This window comes from Aspergillus ochraceoroseus (assembly GCF_002846915.1).
Source record: "Aspergillus ochraceoroseus IBT 24754 chromosome Unknown P175scaffold_1, whole genome shotgun sequence".
Taxonomy (NCBI): Eukaryota; Fungi; Ascomycota; class Eurotiomycetes; order Eurotiales; family Aspergillaceae; genus Aspergillus; species Aspergillus ochraceoroseus.
Window position 1 is genome coordinate 348,590 of NW_024468476.1, and position 18,013 is coordinate 366,602.

At 48.0% G+C, this 18,013-nt stretch overlaps 8 protein-coding genes across 8 annotated transcripts; 3 read left to right on the forward strand and 5 right to left on the reverse strand.

The window, feature by feature from the left end:
- Positions 1–90: 90 nt before the first annotated feature.
- Positions 91–1,791, reverse strand: P175DRAFT_0505540 (protein phosphatase regulator REG1; the record flags this gene model as incomplete). The annotated part of the gene is made up of 2 exons (XM_040898110.1): positions 91–1,111; positions 1,175–1,791. 2 exons carry the CDS (start codon positions 1,789–1,791, stop codon positions 91–93), a joined length of 1,638 nt encoding a protein of 545 aa, XP_040755135.1.
- Positions 1,792–3,719: 1,928 nt separating this feature from the next.
- Positions 3,720–4,875, forward strand: tma22 (putative RNA binding protein Tma22). The gene is made up of 4 exons (XM_040896151.1): positions 3,720–3,935; positions 4,052–4,071; positions 4,177–4,264; positions 4,368–4,875. Exons 1-4 carry the CDS (start codon positions 3,872–3,874, stop codon positions 4,784–4,786), a joined length of 591 nt encoding a protein of 196 aa, XP_040755136.1. The 5' UTR covers positions 3,720–3,871; the 3' UTR covers positions 4,787–4,875.
- A 48-nt stretch (positions 4,876–4,923) lies between these two features.
- Positions 4,924–6,099, reverse strand: P175DRAFT_04428 (uncharacterized protein). The gene is made up of 2 exons (XM_040894135.1): positions 5,658–6,099; positions 4,924–5,595 (listed from the first exon to the last, which is right to left on the reverse strand). Exons 1-2 carry the CDS (start codon positions 5,933–5,935, stop codon positions 4,947–4,949), a joined length of 927 nt encoding a protein of 308 aa, XP_040755137.1. The 5' UTR covers positions 5,936–6,099; the 3' UTR covers positions 4,924–4,946.
- A 456-nt stretch (positions 6,100–6,555) lies between these two features.
- P175DRAFT_0553057 (CGR1 family protein) lies at positions 6,556–7,513 on the reverse strand. Its single transcript, XM_040900462.1, has 3 exons — positions 7,364–7,513; positions 7,133–7,278; positions 6,556–7,062 (listed from the first exon to the last, which is right to left on the reverse strand). Exons 1-3 carry the CDS (start codon positions 7,419–7,421, stop codon positions 6,922–6,924), a joined length of 345 nt encoding a protein of 114 aa, XP_040755138.1. The 5' UTR covers positions 7,422–7,513; the 3' UTR covers positions 6,556–6,921.
- Positions 7,514–7,676: 163 nt separating this feature from the next.
- Positions 7,677–9,095, forward strand: amcA (putative mitochondrial ornithine carrier protein AmcA/Ort1). The gene is made up of 2 exons (XM_040894971.1): positions 7,677–8,106; positions 8,167–9,095. Exons 1-2 carry the CDS (start codon positions 7,996–7,998, stop codon positions 9,040–9,042), a joined length of 987 nt encoding a protein of 328 aa, XP_040755139.1. The 5' UTR covers positions 7,677–7,995; the 3' UTR covers positions 9,043–9,095.
- Positions 9,096–9,497: 402 nt separating this feature from the next.
- Positions 9,498–10,707, forward strand: P175DRAFT_0496887 (cytidine deaminase; the record flags this gene model as incomplete). The annotated part of the gene is made up of 5 exons (XM_040896152.1): positions 9,498–9,642; positions 9,791–9,924; positions 10,107–10,192; positions 10,376–10,457; positions 10,565–10,707. Coding segments are annotated over exons 1-5 (423 nt in total), but the record flags the coding sequence as incomplete, so codon positions are not given.
- Positions 10,708–10,817: 110 nt separating this feature from the next.
- On the reverse strand, positions 10,818–15,832 carry P175DRAFT_0448026 (vacuolar protein sorting/targeting protein 10). The gene is made up of 2 exons (XM_040894401.1): positions 11,792–15,832; positions 10,818–11,717 (listed from the first exon to the last, which is right to left on the reverse strand). Exons 1-2 carry the CDS (start codon positions 15,601–15,603, stop codon positions 11,078–11,080), a joined length of 4,452 nt encoding a protein of 1,483 aa, XP_040755141.1. The 5' UTR covers positions 15,604–15,832; the 3' UTR covers positions 10,818–11,077.
- A 352-nt stretch (positions 15,833–16,184) lies between these two features.
- P175DRAFT_0505546 (uncharacterized protein) lies at positions 16,185–17,084 on the reverse strand (the record flags this gene model as incomplete). Its single annotated transcript, XM_040898111.1, has 1 exon — positions 16,185–17,084. One exon carries the CDS (start codon positions 17,082–17,084, stop codon positions 16,185–16,187), a length of 900 nt encoding a protein of 299 aa, XP_040755142.1.
- Positions 17,085–18,013: the final 929 nt, after the last annotated feature.

Sequence of the window (18,013 nt, forward strand, 5' to 3'; positions counted from 1 at the left end):
CCTGCAACGCCGGTGCATACGTATATTCATAATTATGGAGCCAGTATGTCGTGAAAGCCAGAAGCTAGCCAGCCTTGTTTTTTTCCTTCGTTATCGCCGCCAACCGACGTTCCAGATTACGTGGGCGATGTCTTTCGCAGTGTTGACAGTATCAACGACTTTGTCAAAAATGCTAGTATTCAAGGGTTCCGCCTCGTCGTAAGTTGGAAATCCCATCGACGCAAGTTGATGGTTCTGGTCAAGCTGATCGTCGTCCTCCTCCGTCGAGTTCACAAACCATGGGCGGTAGGAGTGGTCCAAATCTTTGGTAGGGTCCCAATCGAACCCTAGATCATTAGTATCCTCGTCCAAAGAGGCAGCATTAGAAGACCGGTCAGACGGCCGGATCGTTTCGAGGGAAAACGAAGATGATGACCGGGATCCGGAAAGATACCCGGACCAACGATTCATAATTGAGCTAGGTAAGGGGTCTGGAGTATCGCCGCGATACTTCAGCGTAGTAGATGGGAGTGGGGCAATTGTTTTGTTTTCGCTGCTAAAGCTGCCACGAGGAGTGCTTCTCCCGCTGGCCGAAGCATCGAGGGGGCCTGGTTTCATTACGATACCGTCATCTGAGGATGAATCATCTCCCAATGCATAATCGTCTCCCAATGCATTAGGCCATTCATCGTCCTCTTTTGCCTCTACCGCGATGCATTGTACCACTTCATCATTGAAGTGAATGTGGCGTTGTTCGCTGGGCGAACTGACGCCTGAAAGCGAAGTATTCGTCGCTGTCCCATCGAGCGGAGTCTGGAGGGGGTTGGAATAGGATTTATTGACCATTGGGCCAAAATCAGAGGGATAGCTAGAAAATGTGGGCCGACTGCGAGAATGCTCGGCCTCTTGGGCCATGAGAATAGCACCCGCATGTTGCAGAAGAGTGTGCTGGGACAGAGAACGTTGTAGAATAGTCTCCGACGCTGTTCGCTTTTTCAGGATTGATTTTCGATCCATATCTAGGGTGGGCGTCTCCGAGCAGCTGGGAGGAGGAGAGACATTCAACACTTTCTCGCGCACGGTGGAAGCTTTCAACGGGCCATACAACCATGTTACATCACAGTCTTTTAACCTACAAAGGGTTAGGGCATGTCTTATATCTCCAGAAAGAAGAAAGGATAATGGGTACACGTACCAGTTCAGAGCCTCTGGCGATACTGTGCCGAGGTTTTGTTTTAGTTTTGCCCATGTTCTCCACGATGCGTTCTCTAACCGCACGCCATTATCGTAGATCCGCCTGCGAGCGACCACGTAGCGCCAGGAAGCCCAAATATCCTCCTCTTTCCACTCATGGGACAGATAGTCAACATGCCGCGACGGCTCCTCCTCAATGGAACTGTCATCGGCGGCAGGGGTCTGGGGGGAAGAGCGTTGCTGGTCCGTCAACGAATCAAGGGAGACTTCGCTCAGGGTGCTCGTTTCCCTGTGAGGGAAATCTCTATCATAGCAGGGTAACAATATCTCCGCATCAGCTGGGTCGTCCTGGCCATTGAGAGAGAACGAACTCGTCGGGGTGGACGGGAAGAAGGGATCTGCAGCAGTTGGGGTGAAATCCGGGGAGGGTGGGATGGAAGAAGACGCAGAGGACGAGATCGGGCTGGGATACTCCTTGGACGGGAGATCATGCACTATCGGTTTATCCATGGCATCGTCTGGGTGTCCTAGGAAATATCTCTGGGTGGTCGGGAATCGGAGGGGATCTGGAGAAAAGCACGAATGGCCCTCTCGGGAGGAGGGAAGCACGGCAGTCATCCTAGCGACGGTATCCGGGTCATCTATGCGAATCCCAGGGCCACCATCAGCCGGGAGTTTATATGCTGAACGTCAGGGCGCCCGCCAAGGTAGCGAAAGGATCGGGAACGGTCACGAATGAATGTATTTGCAAGATAAGATATGAAGGGTGTGTATATATATATGTTTCGGTGGGGGAATCAGGGATTGGGGATCGGGGATCGCTTCGTATTTCTTACGGCTAGGGGAGGGGGATAACGTAGCGAAAAGAAGGCAGTTTCTGGGAACGAAGAAAGGATAGGATGATGGAATATTATTAGGAAGGTTGGACGTCAGGAATGGATGGAGCCAACTTTTGTTGAAAGTGAGAAGGGGAGGGAACAGGGAATGATGGTGTGTAGTTGAACTTAGCGGACGGAACTCCAGATTCCTACAGGACAATTGCAAACTCCACCATCTCGTCAGGAAAGAACTAGACTCCGATACTCATTACTCTGCTATACATTCTACAAATTCCGAAACTTCCAACCTATCCTCAACTGTTATCCATCGACATCCCATGGTACTTGAATCATAACCCCCTCATACCCGTTTTCCTGTCCGGATTCAGTAATTCTGGCTTATCTTGAAGCTGAATCCGACGGCTGTCTTTTCCTTTCTTCGGGGTTCAGTACCAAGTCTCTCAAGTCTAGATCTTCGGACTGAAATTGAGCCAATTGCACTGGATATGAACAGGCTAGTTAGGTAGTGTAGTTGGTTAGAAGAAAAAGGGATCTCGGAATAACCCGGAGCTGATCCAGAATAACTTTGGAGAGGCAAATATTTAAGATTCATATTCTATTAATAAGATCATTAGATGTAGTTAACTAACTATTGCCTTCCTGTAGGTTCTTAAGTATAGAGATATCTTCTCTCAACTGGATCCATTGACTTTCAGCCAACTACCTACCTGGTAGTACTTGAATAGTAGTAAATCCCTTTTCTATCCAACCCAGCAAATCCAACCGACTTTACAACCTTCCTGTAAAGACAGGAAGTTGTCAAGTAGGATGTATTGTATGCATGTTAAGTCGGTGCCAGGGTACTGAATACGGAGTACCATGGCAGGGAAAGGAGGGGTGGCATGACAACAGGTACCTAGGTAGGTAGGTATCTACTCCAGTAGAACTATAGATAGGTATCTCTGGCGGAGTATATACACTTATCTTGCGTTGGGTCAGTTTATTCCCCTCGATGGGACTCGGAACCTTACTTTCTAGTTTCCACCTCCACTCTCCACTCCCATCTAACAATAATACCCTATAATCTCCGCAGGTGTCATGTCCTGTTTAGCGTCCGCCAAAGTACGATTCCCCGTATTGCGTGCGTGCGTTTGTTGGAGGCAGAGATATGGCATCTCACAGACCTTCTAGGCGCTGCGGGCGGGGTTAGAGTGAAGTTTATTTCCTGGGGAGTTCTAGACTCCAGGGACTAGGTGAACACTAACAAACAGTATACGGGGGTAAGAGGGGAGTCCCAGTGCTGGGATCCTTTTTCCTAGGCGAGGTGCTTGACCTAGGAGTCTGTGATCGTGAGGGTAGCGGTGAGGTCCTTCCTACCTATCATCTACGAAAACGCAAGACAGAACCCTCCCAGGTGTCTGTGCTCTCACAGGTTACACGAGCCCGTTAAACCTCGGAGGTACTTTCACAATTTTAATCAACAGGCCTTTTACTAGAAAGATTTATATTATACCGACTACGTAGTGTAAGAATACCCGGGCATAGGTAGTAGTCCCCAAAGTCTTAATTTAGAATCCAAATCTAAATTCCCCTCCAACTACAAGTAAAAGAATCAATCCGGAGAGTGTGTCGCATCACATGACTATATCTGGTGACTAAGCACCTGTTTCTTTCGTCCCAGCTCCAATCCAACCCCGCGCATGCGCATCAGATTAATCTGAAGTATACCTAGCGAATTCAGCAGGAACTTGGGAATATCCCTCGGAGCGCTCTATATCTGGGCTTAGGCGCGCTTATTACGACCGAAGTCGACGTCGTTTTTCTCCTCTTGTCTTTTGTTCTCCTCCCGCCGTGGAAATACCAAGGGAGAGCGATCAGATATGGCCGAAGTTGCACAGTCTGCTCCCGTCGAGTCTCATGCTAGGCATGTTGCGTATTGTGGAGGTATGTTGAGTACTTGAACTTGATCGCGGGGGGGGCCCTGTTTTGTTTTGGGGGGGCGTATCTGTGCAGAGAATTAATTGTTTTTTTTTTTTTTTTTTTTTTTTGGGAATGTATAGTTTGTACATTACCCCCAGAGGTACGAACCGAGCCTTTGATCCTATCCTATTCTACCTAATCCACCAAGGTCCCAACCACAGTAAGGCATGTTATGTCATGTTATGTTAATAAATCGATGCAATAGTACTGCGAGTTCGGCGGTACCGCGAAAAAATGCCAGGATTGGTTAAGAGACAATAATCAAGACCTATATCAAAGGCTATACTCGGACGGTATTTCTTCTTTGCTTTGCTTTCTTTTCTCAATTGACATCATCATATGTTATCGTGGCCAATATGGATAACTAATCATACGATTCCCCGCTCATTCATCTAGAAGCCCTCAGTACCAACCTATCCACCCTCTCGGTTTCCGTGCAGGAGCGCGCTGCCAAAGATGCTGCGAAGAAGGAAGCAAAGGCTGCACGGGACGCGGAGCGCGATGCAGAGCGACGAGCTACGTCCAAGGTCATTATCAAGCGGGTTGAGCGGAACAAGCGCAAACATGTCAGTGTCGTGACGGGCCTGGAGGTTTACGGGCTTGAGAATAAGAAGATCGCCAAGGATCTGGGGAAGAAATTTGCGACTGGGTCATCTGTGACTAAATCCGCGGCAGGGATTGAGGAGATTACCGTGCAGGGGGATGTGTGCGAGGATATCAAGGAGTGGTTGCAGGAGGTCTACGGGAAGCAGATTCCAGAGGCTAATATTGATATTGTTGAGGATAAAAAGAAGAAAAAGGCCGAGGGCGCTTGATTTGGGAAATAGAATGTGCATTATTATTATTTATTACTGGAACTCGGTCAACGAGTGCACTATATATATAAATGTACCCTGCAATGACAATATACAAAGCATAGAGAAACAGTAGCAGAGCACAAAGTGGGTATCATGGTGTTACAAGAAACATGCTGTTTCATAGTTCGTCGAAGATTCGCAGCCGGTCATACTCGGTAGGTCCTTGGCGGGTATCAATATCAGATAATGCAGGAGATTGTACATGCTCGATGTGTGAAGTCCCAGCGGCGTCTTTCTGAGCCCAAGGAAGATGGTTTGCCGACCTCACGGCTTTCAAAGGTAATGTTGGACTTGATGGCTCTTCGACCGGCCGATTCTGAATCACCGCAGCAATCACAATTGCAAGTATCCCAGCAGCAATAACCCCCCAGAAAACGCGCAGACTTTGGTTGATCCGCTTCTGGGATTCCAGCTCCCTCTTCTCCCATTGTTCGATCTCATCTCGCATCGCCTCAAGCCTACTACTGAGAGCCCCCGCCCTAGCTTTGCCGGCCCTCATCCGTTCTTCCAAGGCCTCGATTCGTTCCGTCTGCGGCTGAAACTCCTTGAGGTCGGTGACTTGTTTCCGGATATCTTGCTCCAAGCTAGTCGTCTCATGCTGAAAGTCATGGAAGAGCTTGGTCGTAGAATCTGACAGTTCTTGGAAGGAGGATATCGTCACGTTGAGCGCCGCGATCTTCTCCAAGAGGCCGTAGTACGTATAGTCGAGCCTGCGGGTGATATCCGTCGCAAGCGTTCCAATCAACGACAATGCAGAACGGAGATACCTATCAATCGCAAAAGTTAGACTAGTCCGGCCACACGAGAACAGGCTCGAATAAGACTTTACTCTTCTCCTTTGGTTCGCTGGTTCCTAACTTGCACCAAGTCGTCCATGGACCGGATATCCTCCGGTCGCTTGATTAATCCGAGTTGTTTGTCCTCCTCGACCAGATCAAATAAACTCCCCCTCCTGCTTCCAGCCCCAATCGCTGTCGGTTCCGACCCCCAGCGAGATCGTGTAGTTTCCCCAGTTATCGGTCGAAGCAAGCCAGCGTCATCGTTATCCCGTTCATGATATGCCGACAGTAGGCCTCGACCCGCAGTCGAAGAGCCGGCGGAATTCATTCTGTGTCGAAAAAGGCCGTCGCGAGATCGATCTTTGATGTGTCTATGGCGCCGTTTAGATTTAGTATTGTCTGCTCGGGTTTAGCGATCACTTCCTTGTCTGTACTGGTACGTCAAGGACCTCTCCAACGTTCACTACTCACCGCCTCCATCTCCTGTAGACGGCTTCCCTGGGCTGTTAGACTGGGGAGTAGAGCTTGTTTGGTTTCCCGCGACAGGAGATCCATGGGTGAGAGAGGGTATCTCGTCCGATGACGGGGTTGTTATGAGCAAGGTTGGTCGAAATGAAGGCTCCATGTTGGATGCGCGAACTTGCCGGACAAATTTCCTAAGCGAGGGGTATAAGATGCTGTTGAAGACGAGGAGGTCTATATAAACCCAAGGGGATTAATGGGAGACCATCCTCAGGGAAGAGAGAAGTTTCTCGGTTTGAGGGGGACGCGATGTTGCGATGCAGAACTCCCCGGATCTGCAGGCCCCAACTGTCAGATTTATTGGTTTACCCGGTAGGGGGGAGCTCAATGGTCGAATGTGGTAGAATTTAGGGGAAGGTAGATATTCTTTACTTCTATTCTTGAATTCTCTGGTTTATTAGGTAGCTTATAATTAAATATCGTAGAATTCTAATCTCTATCTAAAGTATATGTGTGCAAGTGTCCCTTAGTCGGGATTTCTCCCCAAGCAGGCAGCTACCCTCATTACCAGGTAGGTACCGTGTACACACACACATCTTCATCATCAATATCATCCCTTTTTTTTAAAGACAAAAAATAATTCTAGTAATATGGAGGGGATTTACACCCTCAAAGACATGAAATTGAAATTTGTCGAAAGATGAATTCAGTAATCCAAAACAGAGTCCAGCTCCTGAAACGCCGTTAACTTCCAAGCCATATTGCCGTTGCTATGGTTGTACAGAATAGCATGGTGCAAACGCAAGACGCAGTAAAAGCGACCACGAGATATCCAGGACAGGAAATTCAAACTTAAGAGTTGAGCAGCTTGTTCCGCTTCTCCCTCCGCTTGAGTCGTTCAACGCGTTTGTGATGCATCTTCTCTGCCAGCTTCTCGTATCGCTCCTTCTCCTCTTTCGCTGCTCTGCGCTCTTTGATCTTCTGGATTCGGGCCTAGACAAGGTGGTCAGTACGCCGGGAGGGACTGCGATATCCGATACGGCGCAAGAGCCAAATCCCTTACCTGTCTCTCCGCCTCCTTTTCTTCCTTCAATTCCTTTTCATGTTCCTTAACAGCTTCCTGGTGCTTACGCGTTTCTAGTCTCTTCGTGTAGGAGGTCAAGCCTGCAGTAGGGCGGAACGGCTTCTTGGTATCATGCCAGTTTTTCCCTGCGGGTCCGAAACAGGCGAAAAATTAGCAAGAAAACACCAAAAAAGGCATGAGAAGAAAAAGTGGGGGTGGTTAGTTCTTTACCATTTTTCCGGACAGACCTCACCACCGGAGCGGATGGTGCAGAGGATACGGACGACATAGCGATAGTATCTATAAGAAGAAGAAAAAAGGGGGGAGAAAAGAGAGGAAGAAACCTGATGGAATCCTCCAGACACCGGATGAGAACGATGGATCTCAATCTTTTTGCGGGATTCGAAATTTTGAGGAAAAAGTTATCTTAGACCGATCAGATAACCGGATCTCGGGAGAAGTGCCAACCCGGTCCCACACACAACTGGTCGGGCTCCGGATGACTCGTCAATGAGGATTCTTTCGGGTCTGGTCGCCTGAGATTATTACCTCTATCGCAACAAACCATCAGGGGAAAAAAGGCGCCCCCACCGCACTGTCCTCAATATCCCGCGTCAGCCTTTGGGCTTGCAGCTTGCAAGCGATGCTCCTTGTTTTCTAAGCTACCACGCGTGGATTGGGCTACTCCAAACCCCTCGTTGGTACGGAGTACACCGCCCCTCACCAAGTCCCTTGTCTCTCGTCTTAAATACCTCTCGAGTCCCCATACGATGTCATCTGGATAAAATTCAATCTAAACCCTTCTTTCTTTCTTCTTATACTATCTCTACATTGGCTTTCGGTGCCTCCCTGCTTCTACCCCTATGGCGGCTACTGAAAATGGGTTAACACTTACCAATGAAATCTCCATGGAGCTTCCTACACTCCCGCCCAGTCAAGGCTTGGAAGCCTTCAAAGACGTTGCCTTTGGATCTGTGAGTCCCTCATTATACCGGGTGCTGTCAGGTTGGGTATGTGGCTAACCTTGGAACTAGGTCGCGGGAATGGTAGGAAAAATCATTGAATACCCTTTTGACACCGTGAAAGTACGGCTTCAGTCTCAGCCGGATCATCTGCCCCTCCGGTATAATGGGCCACTGGACTGCTTCCGCCAGTCTTTCCAGGCCGAGGGCCTACGGGGCCTGTACCGCGGCATCAGCGCCCCAATGGCAGGCGCCGCGGTGGAGAACAGCTGCTTGTTCTTCAGCTACCGTTTAATTCGGGACATTCTCAAGTCCACCTACTACACCTCTAACGAGCCCTTGCCTTTCTCTGTCTTGATATTAAGTGGCGCTGCCTCTGGATCCATCACGTCCTTAGCTTTGACTCCTATCGAGCTTATTAAGTGCCGGATGCAAGTTCACTCCGAGGTTTCTAATGTCCGGGCACCGGGACCTTTGAAGCTTATTGTCACGGTATTCCGTCAAGATGGCATTTTAGGTTTCTGGCGGGGCCAGATGGGAACACTAATCCGTGAAACTGGCGGAGGAGCCGCCTGGTTTGGAGGATACGAAGGGGTGTCAGCACTTTTCCGAGCATACCAGCCCATAGCTTCGCCAGCTACTTCACCAGAGAACGAGCCCACACCGCTTGCTCTTCATCAGCAAATGCTTGCAGGAGCAGCGGCTGGTATCAGCTATAATTTCCTATTCTATCCCGCTGACACAATCAAATCACGGTTGCAGACAGAAGATACCACGCACGTATCACGCAATGGCAAGCAGCAGACCTTCTGGAGTGTTGGCAGAAATCTGTGGCGACAACAAGGCATCAGGGGCTTGTATCGAGGCTGCGGCATCACCTGTGCCCGTTCTGCACCCAGCTCTGCTTTCATCTTCACAGTTTATGAGGGGTTACGAAGTTACTTTTGATAATCCATCCAATTCTATGTTTTAAGAGGTTTCCTTTTTTTTTTTTTTTTTTTGGTTTGCCCGATCATGTCCCTTCTTACCACATTTCCCCAACGATACCTATCTACGGACCCTCTTTAGAGTTAGATTTCCATTGCTATTTTGTTTCTTGTTAAACCAAGCTGGTATTGGCGCAGACAAAAGTTTGTCTTTAATTTATATCTGCATATACACACATATATATATATATATATTATAGATTGGGGATACTAGGGCTTCTTTTCTGTTCAACAGTTTTTGTGTCCTTTCTGCATCTTATTTAGAACCAATCAAACTGCGATTTCCCACCAATAGAAACTTCTGTACATAAGAGGATATGAATTCCAATCGACTAGTCTGGATACCCATCACGGATTTGGTGGGGCTGAGCTGCTGTTGTTCTTGTTTCCCGGACCCATTTTCTTTTAATCTATCAATCTCGACTGCACCTCACTTTCCTCTCACATAGAGATACCCTTTTGGATTCAACAAACAACATGTCACTTCCCTCAACCGCAGTTTCCGCAGAGGAATTAAAAACCCTCTCATCAAAAGCTATTGCCGCCAAGGATACAGCTTATTGTGAGTATACCTGCCCTATTCCTGCTGCGGGGGGGGAATGGGGATAGAATTAGATCTGTATATTTCTTCATCGTCCGGGATCTAACATCGTCATCATTCATGGTTATCTTGGGCCTTGCCAGTAGAAATCTCTCTAATATCTTCTTAGGTCCCTATTCCAATTTTCGCGTCGGAGCATGTATTCTCACCCAGTCGGGTGAGTTCATTACAGGGGCCAATGTCGAAAATGCCTCATATCCTGTTGGCACATGCGCTGAGCGAGTTGCCTTTGGGACGGCTGTTGTATGTGATCCGGTCCTCCCCTGTGTTATCTTCGCTGCCTTGCTTTCTCCTGATATCTCTCGCCTCGAAATGGGCAACGCAAAGAAGAAGCAAAAAGGAAAAAAAAAAAAAAAAAAAAAAAATCCCTCACCAAGATCTCTCTATCTCTCTATCTCTACTGATGTTTCGTCTTATTTCTCTAGGTTGCCGGACACAAGCACTTCAAAGCAATCGCTGTCGCCACGGATATCAAACCTGCCGCCTCGCCTTGCGGCATGTGTAGACAGTTGTATGTTTTCCCTCCCTCCCTCCCTCCCTTCTCCTTTCTATACCTAGGTACCCATGTATCAGATCTCAGTTACCCCATAACCACCCCCTCACCCCTTTCCTGCATATATATATATATATATATATATGTACATCTTCCAAGTGTGGCTGGTGCCTGGCCTGGGGCTGACAACAGTTCATTTAGTATGAGCGAATTTACTTTCCCCTCGTTTCCGATATACATGTATGACGTGGACGGAAATCATACCATTATAACTATGGGCGAGGTATTTCTAACTCCTTTCTTTCTTTGTGTTGTTTGTGTGTCTGGGTGCGGAGAGATGCAGGTTACATACCTAGGTGCCTGCTTATAGTACTAACGCTCATTTTGCAGCTGCTTCCGAAGTCATTTGGCCCAGGTGATTTTCCCCGATAAATGAGATCGAAAGGCGTAGTAGACCCCGGCTGCATGAATGAGTACGTGCTGGGCTTGAGTTTGGTTTTTTTTTTTTTTTTTTTTTTTTTCCCCGTTGTTTTCTTACTATGTGTATCTCATTGGGGAGTTGCAATGCTCGTATTGGTCAAATTAAAAAAAAAATTTATTCTGGGGAAGCCAGATTAGTCCATGGAATTCTTACATGTTCCTTGCCTGAAACATCTTCAATTTCTTGAACGTGACTAAAGGTTAAGGTACTCCAGTAGATGTAAGTTTGGGTGAAAAATGATCTGAAGCTCTATTGTTATTCTTGCGCCCTCTGTTTAGGATTTTGATCCCGCCAAGCAAGAGAGCTTTACACGTACACAAAATAGCAAAGTTGTCCAAAGTACTGCGCGCTCATAAATTACATAAACACTCATGGCACATATAGATCTGGTCAAAACAGTAAAGGAAGGGTTGCCCATTCCATTATAACTCGTCGTCCTCCTCGGCTTCTGCTTCTTCGACGCCAAGAAGCTCGTCTTCGTCGTCAACAACACTGGTGTAATCACCCCGTCGAGCTGCGAATGAAGCTCGTGATGAGTAGGGCCGCGAGTAACCCCTATTACGCCCAATATGGACATAGCCACTGACACTTCTCCATAGACTTGTAGCGAGTAGTGGGAGGGTCTTTGCGACGGCGACAATGCCCGCGACAATTGCGATCGGGACAGTGATTAGCAAGGAATCCCGAGATAGGAAACCCTGGGACGTGGCTTGGGTTTCCCCCAGACGGATTTGACCAAACTTTCCATCCCATCTAGTAAAGGCATAGTACCCAACAGCTACCGCCACTGTAATTGGTGTGACAATGGCGAAGAACAGCCCGACGCCGCTTATACCATGCTTCTTGTCGAATTCCTCATGCTTACCAGGGCAAGGCTTTCGTTCAAGGTGGTCGAGATTCTTACCACCTTGGCAAGTAGTTTGGGGAATACGTCGGTACCCCGTCTTCTCCCAATACTCAATGGCATCGGGGTTAGCCTTACAATAGGCAGCAGCGTCTTGTTTCTCAAGTCCAGGAACGAGGGCACAGCTGCCATCGCTCTGCGGCTCAAAATTATAGTCACTGTTGGGTATCTCCTTGTTAGAACCAACATACCAAACAAAGCTAAAGATTTCTTATTTTTATGGAGAGCTTACCATTCATAATCCTGTCTGGAACAGGTACAATTTGAGCCAATACTATGCAAGCGAGGTCCGCGCCAATTGTTCCAGCATTTAGAGGTGGGTTTCTTGCGGCGGTACTGCTCAACATGCCCGAATAGGCAATTGTCATCTTGGAAGGGATGCTTTGGCTCCCAAAGTTCGTAGTCCTTGCCAACTCTGCCATCACTTTCGAATTCGCATGAGGTGGCATAAAGACCACTGAAATCAACATTGACTGTGGTGAGCTCCTTCTCAGATCCTGGTTTCCTGCACCAAAGGAGGAAATTTTTTGAGGTATCCGATTGTACAGTCGAGATATCGAGTACCTCCAATTCTACCTCAGAGAACTCATATTCCTGCCAACTATCTCCTTCATCGGTGGTGTAATAAAGGGATTTTGTTGGCTTAGACTCTGGAGCAATCACAATTATTGACCCAGCATCACCATACTCGTAAACCCATCTACCTTTCTTGACAGATATCCAGGTAATTCCGCCGTCTCGAGTCATGAAAATATCAGCCGCGTCCTCGCGAGTTAGATGAGGGCCAACATTGCCCAACCCCATCATCAGACCAATTGCTGAGCCAGAAGAGAAGGTATCTCGTTCGTCCCTACGCTCCGTGTACCCGTGAAGGTGAAGCGCACATTGATCAGTGCCTTTACCATTTGGCGTAGAACAGTCAAAACTCTTGCCTTCGGCATCCTTTGCCGGAGGAGGAAGGAGTGACCACTGTGCACCATCATTATGAGTGATCATCGTCCTGATCTTTTTATCTGCGCCGCTTGGCAATTCTTCCACGTTGCTGACGATGTTTGTAACGATCACACCTTCCAAGGAGGCCATTCGCTCAAAATCGACATACCCCCTAGTATTTTGGTTCACTCGATCGAGACTAAGAACAAAAGTCGTACCATTGCTGTTACTCTTCACCAGCGAGCCGTATTCGGCACCTGGCCCGTTGCCTTGCTCAACATAAAGGAAAACGGCGTGCGTTGTAGCGTCAAGCACGGTGTATAGATTCTGATAGGGGTCAATATTAGAGGGAAATTTCACCTCAGCAAACGTCAAGCCATCAAGACTAATGCTAGCCCTCAAGGCTCCGGTTTCGGTATTTCGCGAGGCTACCACAATGTATTCTGACCTCGCAGCATAATGAGCAACATCTTCATAGTGAACTTTCCAATTGGAGAACTGCTCATCTGTAGAATATACAAGCTGCAGCCGGTTTTTCTTGTTCTCCTTTTCATACTGTTCACAGAATAGAAGATAATCGCTATCTGGTCTACTAGCCCTGCTCTCAAATTCGCATTTTTGAACGTAGCGAAGGACGAGTTCCCAGTCTTCTCCTCGATTCTTACTTATATAGAGATCAGAGTGACAATCATTGGTATCACAATCTGCGGCACCTATCCAAAGTAGCCAGTCTCTCTTAGTCGGGTGGAATCCCAGAGGGTAGAGTCTGTCCCGGGATGGAGGTGCTTTTGTTTTGAAAGGCTTGAAAGTTTGTCCTCTATCGATGGTCCAGAAACCCTCAGCGCGATTGGTAAGAACGTAAGCCATATCGCTGTTATAACGATGGGGAGCAATAGCCACGATGGTTTCGTCTTTGAGCTCCTGTTTCCAGCTTTTTCCGTGGTCATGTGAAACAAGCAATTGATTATCGGTGTTGAGCGCCAAGATGGTCTCATCATCCCCAAGATTGGTCGTCTGGCGTTCCATATAATAATAGTAGGGGAGCTTTTTAGCGCTGATGGAGCTCGGGGTGGAAAATATTTCCTTTCCAGCTCCCGGGTGATCGGTGACGTTCCTGCAGGGTATCTCGACGTTCTTGTCAAGGCTCTCTCCACCTTCTCGGATACACTTGTTGCCAGGAATGAGCCTCCAACCGGATGGACCCATATATGTATCGCTGGGGTCCTGGCACTGCCCTTCCGGGGGGCGCAAACTCGAGGGCAAAACACAACTCTTGCCATCCTCAGTAGGTTTGTATTCGCATTCAAAGTCTTCAGCCGTACATGTACACGACCTAAAATCCGGCACGGGATCTTTGAATTCCTCGTCCACAAAACAGTCTGCATTGGCTTTTCTGCGCCTATAAAACTGCTTATGACCCATGAGACAGTCGGGATTGCCGTCCTTATCCAATCGGGCAGGCCATTCCTTATCAAAGTCGCCCTCTTCACATTTTCGCTCATGCAGCTCGGCGAAGTCGATTGAGAAAACTACATATTGTTCCTGGCCAATTTCCCCCGAAAATCCGACTAAAACGAATTTCAAACTCGTTGAATCGGGAGTTGTAGTGACTGTCGTAGGATACAGCTTATGTGGAAGATCTACCGATTTCCATTCCTTTCCATGGTCGATAGAGAATTCAATCTTCTTAGCCTTCCCGTCGTCGCTAATGGCCATCAAGACAGCGCCTTGATCACCAAACTCGTACTTATGTGGCCCTTTCCGAGCAAGGCGCCAGTTCAAGCCCGCATCATCCGATACGTAAAGGTTGCCACTAGCATATTCTTTGAGATAGTCTCCTGTATTCCCGACACCCATTACTAACCCAGGTGCTGGGCTCGAGAAGACTCGTCCAAGATTGGCGAATGCTGTCACCGAGTGCAAATGGAGGGTTTCGCTATCAACCTTCAGTGATTCAAAGGTCCTCCCATCATCGAAACTGATTTTCGTGACAACCTTCTTTCTAGAGCCAGAAAGGACCTCATCAGGGTTATCCACGGTGTTTACCAGCACAATCCCTTGGATATTGGCAATCTTTTCAAAGTCGACGTAGCCTCTCGGGCCGCGATTAGTGTAGTCGATGTTGCGGGTGAAATATGTTCCATTCGAATTAGACGTAAAAAGCGTCCCCATGCCGCTGGAACGATGTGTCAGAACATCAATTTGAAGACTATAATTCGTGCTCTCCAAGATAGTGTATGAATCCTCCTCAATCCTGTGGCCATCAAACTCCGCGCGATGCCATGTCTCAGTATCAATTGTCACATACAAAGCGCGTTCGGCAGTCCCTTGGGCTTCCACGGCGGCGACCATGAATTTCTTCACAGCAGCAACATTAGTAACACCAGATACTGGACGCCCGTCCTGGAGCTTCACTTCTGTGCCCTCTGTGGCAAAGTAGTCATCGGAGTATACGAGACGGTATGCATAGCTGGAGGGGTTCTTTAAGCCGGGAAGCACACAAAGGGTTCGGTCGTTGATGTACTTTGGGAGCTCCACGTCTGCCCCGAAATGGGAGTGGCCAACTGCCCAGGAACATCCAGCAGCACTTTCCTTCAGTGGTTTTAACGACTTGAAGTCATCCGTCGTATAATATGTTTTGAAACTGCACATCGGGCATTCCTTCGTCTCAACGATGACCTTGCTGGAATCCCACCCGTGAAAGGAAAATGGTGACATTGCTCCGGCTGCGTAATGCGGACTATGTGGAACCTCGAACGCCCTCCAGGTTTTTGCCTGGTCTGTCGTAATCCAGTGCCGTTGGTCTCTGCCCAATGCGTATGCTTTGTTCTTGTCGTAGGGATGCTCGTGGACGGACACGACCTCGTTCTTCATACCCTCATCTTCAATTGTCCCCCAGCTCGCGCCAGCATCAAATGAGCGCATAAGATCTCCATTTCTCAAGTTCATAAGAATAGTATCGGTATCCTCGAAATAGAACATAAGCAGCGGCTCATGAGGGAGCTTAAAAGGGTTGCTGACGGTAGGTTCGGACTTCTTCGCAACGCTGGGTGGTGTAAGGCAGAGCGCCACTATCAGGCAGCTCACAAGCTGAAGCCATCGGGATATCATGGCCGTGAAGCATTAAACATTGAAAAGAGGAAGAAACTGAAAGCCTACGGCCCTGCGAAGCGTCTCACAGTAAACCGTGTCGAAGCGGGTAACTCGGTGACACGGATGCTGGCTTCGTGCCGGGACAGGAAACTAAACAATGTATAGCATAAATAACGGAACGCGGTATAATATGAAGATGAGAATATTGTAATACGAGGGAGAGAAAAGTTCCTAGATGACTCTGCACCGCACGCAACAGTTTGACTCGTAGGCAGCTGCGTGGCCTACAAGAGCTCCTTGATCACGTGTTTCTGGCTGAGCGAATTAGCCGCCCATTTCCATCTTTAGCACGTCTCAATCACATCTGTGGAGATCCATGGTATACTCCCTACTCTCCAACGGTTACTTCAGAGGAATTTTCATGTCTTTAAAGAAAGCACGTACTTGATCGTTATTCGGTTTTTTTTTTTTTTTATTTTTTTTTCTTCGTCGTGGTCTCAAAGCAATGGAATTGGGGTATATAGCTAATCCTACCTAGTAATCGATACCAACGAGGGGACAAAAAGGAAACAGGAGAAAGAAAAGCTCTCGCCAGCTTTTCAATACTTTCGTCTGCGAAACTTGCGCCACATCTTCTTCACTAGACTTTCATCATCCAGTTCTGATTCCCAAATATGTGAGTAGTTGTGTACGGGAGATAACTCTGCCAGTCTCAATGGATCTGTCACCGAGGATGGAGGAGAGGAATCGGTTCGAAGGTCGGGCCTTGTCAGTGTCATCCTGAGTGTCATCTCACGTGTGTCTAGATGTCGCTGAAATCTTGGCTTTGATAGAGACATCCAAGACTGTGTCCTATCTTCAGCAATGGCAGGTTCTCCTTTTTCTCCATGACTCTGCATGACATAGGAAAGTCGCGAAATGTTCGGGAAAGCTTCAATTTTTTCATCGTATAGTGAGGTATCATCGTCTTCCAGGAATGTACCTGTGAACTCACGTCCTTGTGAATCCGTTTTAGGGTGGGTTTGCTCCGCTACAACGGTCTCGTTATCCTGTAAGGATGGGAATCCAAACTGGACTGCTTCATCAAATTTCTGTGGCGAGCCAAGGTAAACCCTTAGTTTGAGTCGGGCTTCTGGGTCGTGGAAATATTGTGCAGCAGGATCAATGCTGGAAGTAGATGACTGGGAAATATGGCGAGGCTGGCTTCTACTCGTTGGCCGAGAGAAAGAAGAACGTCCGCTCATGAGGTTGGACAAAGTGAATAACGGAGGCTCACTCTGTCCGCATGAAGTTGGATCCCTTGCGTGGGAGATAAAGGAAGCCGATTTGCGAGACAAGTGGACGGAATTGAATGATACTGTCCTTCTGAAAGAGGGTCTCCTTCTTTGACCTAAACGCGGCGAAGAATTCAAGGCGTCTGTCTGGTAACTGTCCAAGCTCAGGTCGAGATCCGCATCCTCATCCAACCAGCGGAAACTTTCATACATCGAGTCATCCATGAGCCTACTCAAGACACAGAACTGAAGACTTGAAAATATCGATGTACGACGGATTTAGTACAAGCTTGCGGAACCTGGTCTTCGAATCTTAAGTTCGTCACGCAGCTATCCAAAAAGCGTTCCTCCTTGACAATTATCGTTGGATTGGGTCTCGAGATCGAGGTAATAAGGCACTGCGAGCTAGAATAAGCTGTGGTTTAGAAGCACGGCCAAATACACCGGGGGTGTGGAGTTTTTGAGAGTTGTCCGACACTTGGAGTTGGCGCTCTTCCTTTGGGGAATCCCACCGGGCAAGAAATAGAAATTCTGCGCCTCAAAGCAAGAGAAAGCGGAGGCTTTAAGGTACAATAAACAACCCGGATTGGTTATCGAGAATTAAGCCATCATTACTCCGTACCACACTCACTTGGTGGATTCGAACCCTTCGAGAAGCCATAAAAGGGGGAACGTCCGTGCAACGGCCATGAAGGGGCATGGTGCTCGTGCCTCGTGGACACCATTTCCCAAAGCATTGACGTGGTGGGGGTCAAGGCTCAATGGTCCAAAAGGCAAGCCGTGGACGATAATTGACTATTCGAGCGCAGTAGCGCAGTTAATAGTGGGAATCAACCAACAAATCACCCGTTGATAGATCAGGGGGACGGGTTGGAGATCCCCACAGACGCCAACCAGCTTGAACTATAGGCCAAGTTCGTCATTATTGGGCTTGGTCAAGACTGAAAGAGAGCCACGGCTTCCTATTTTCGGAACCCAGGGTCGACAACCTATATAAAAGCAGAGGGAATGGGATTCTTCCCAAAACACTCTGTTGCCTCTAAACCAACGATCGAGCTTTGAAGGTGTATACTTGAGGATTCGACTTGTCTCCTCCTGTTTATCAAATGCTGGAATGAGCGTCGTGATTCGAGGAAGAATGAATGTGACGAGGA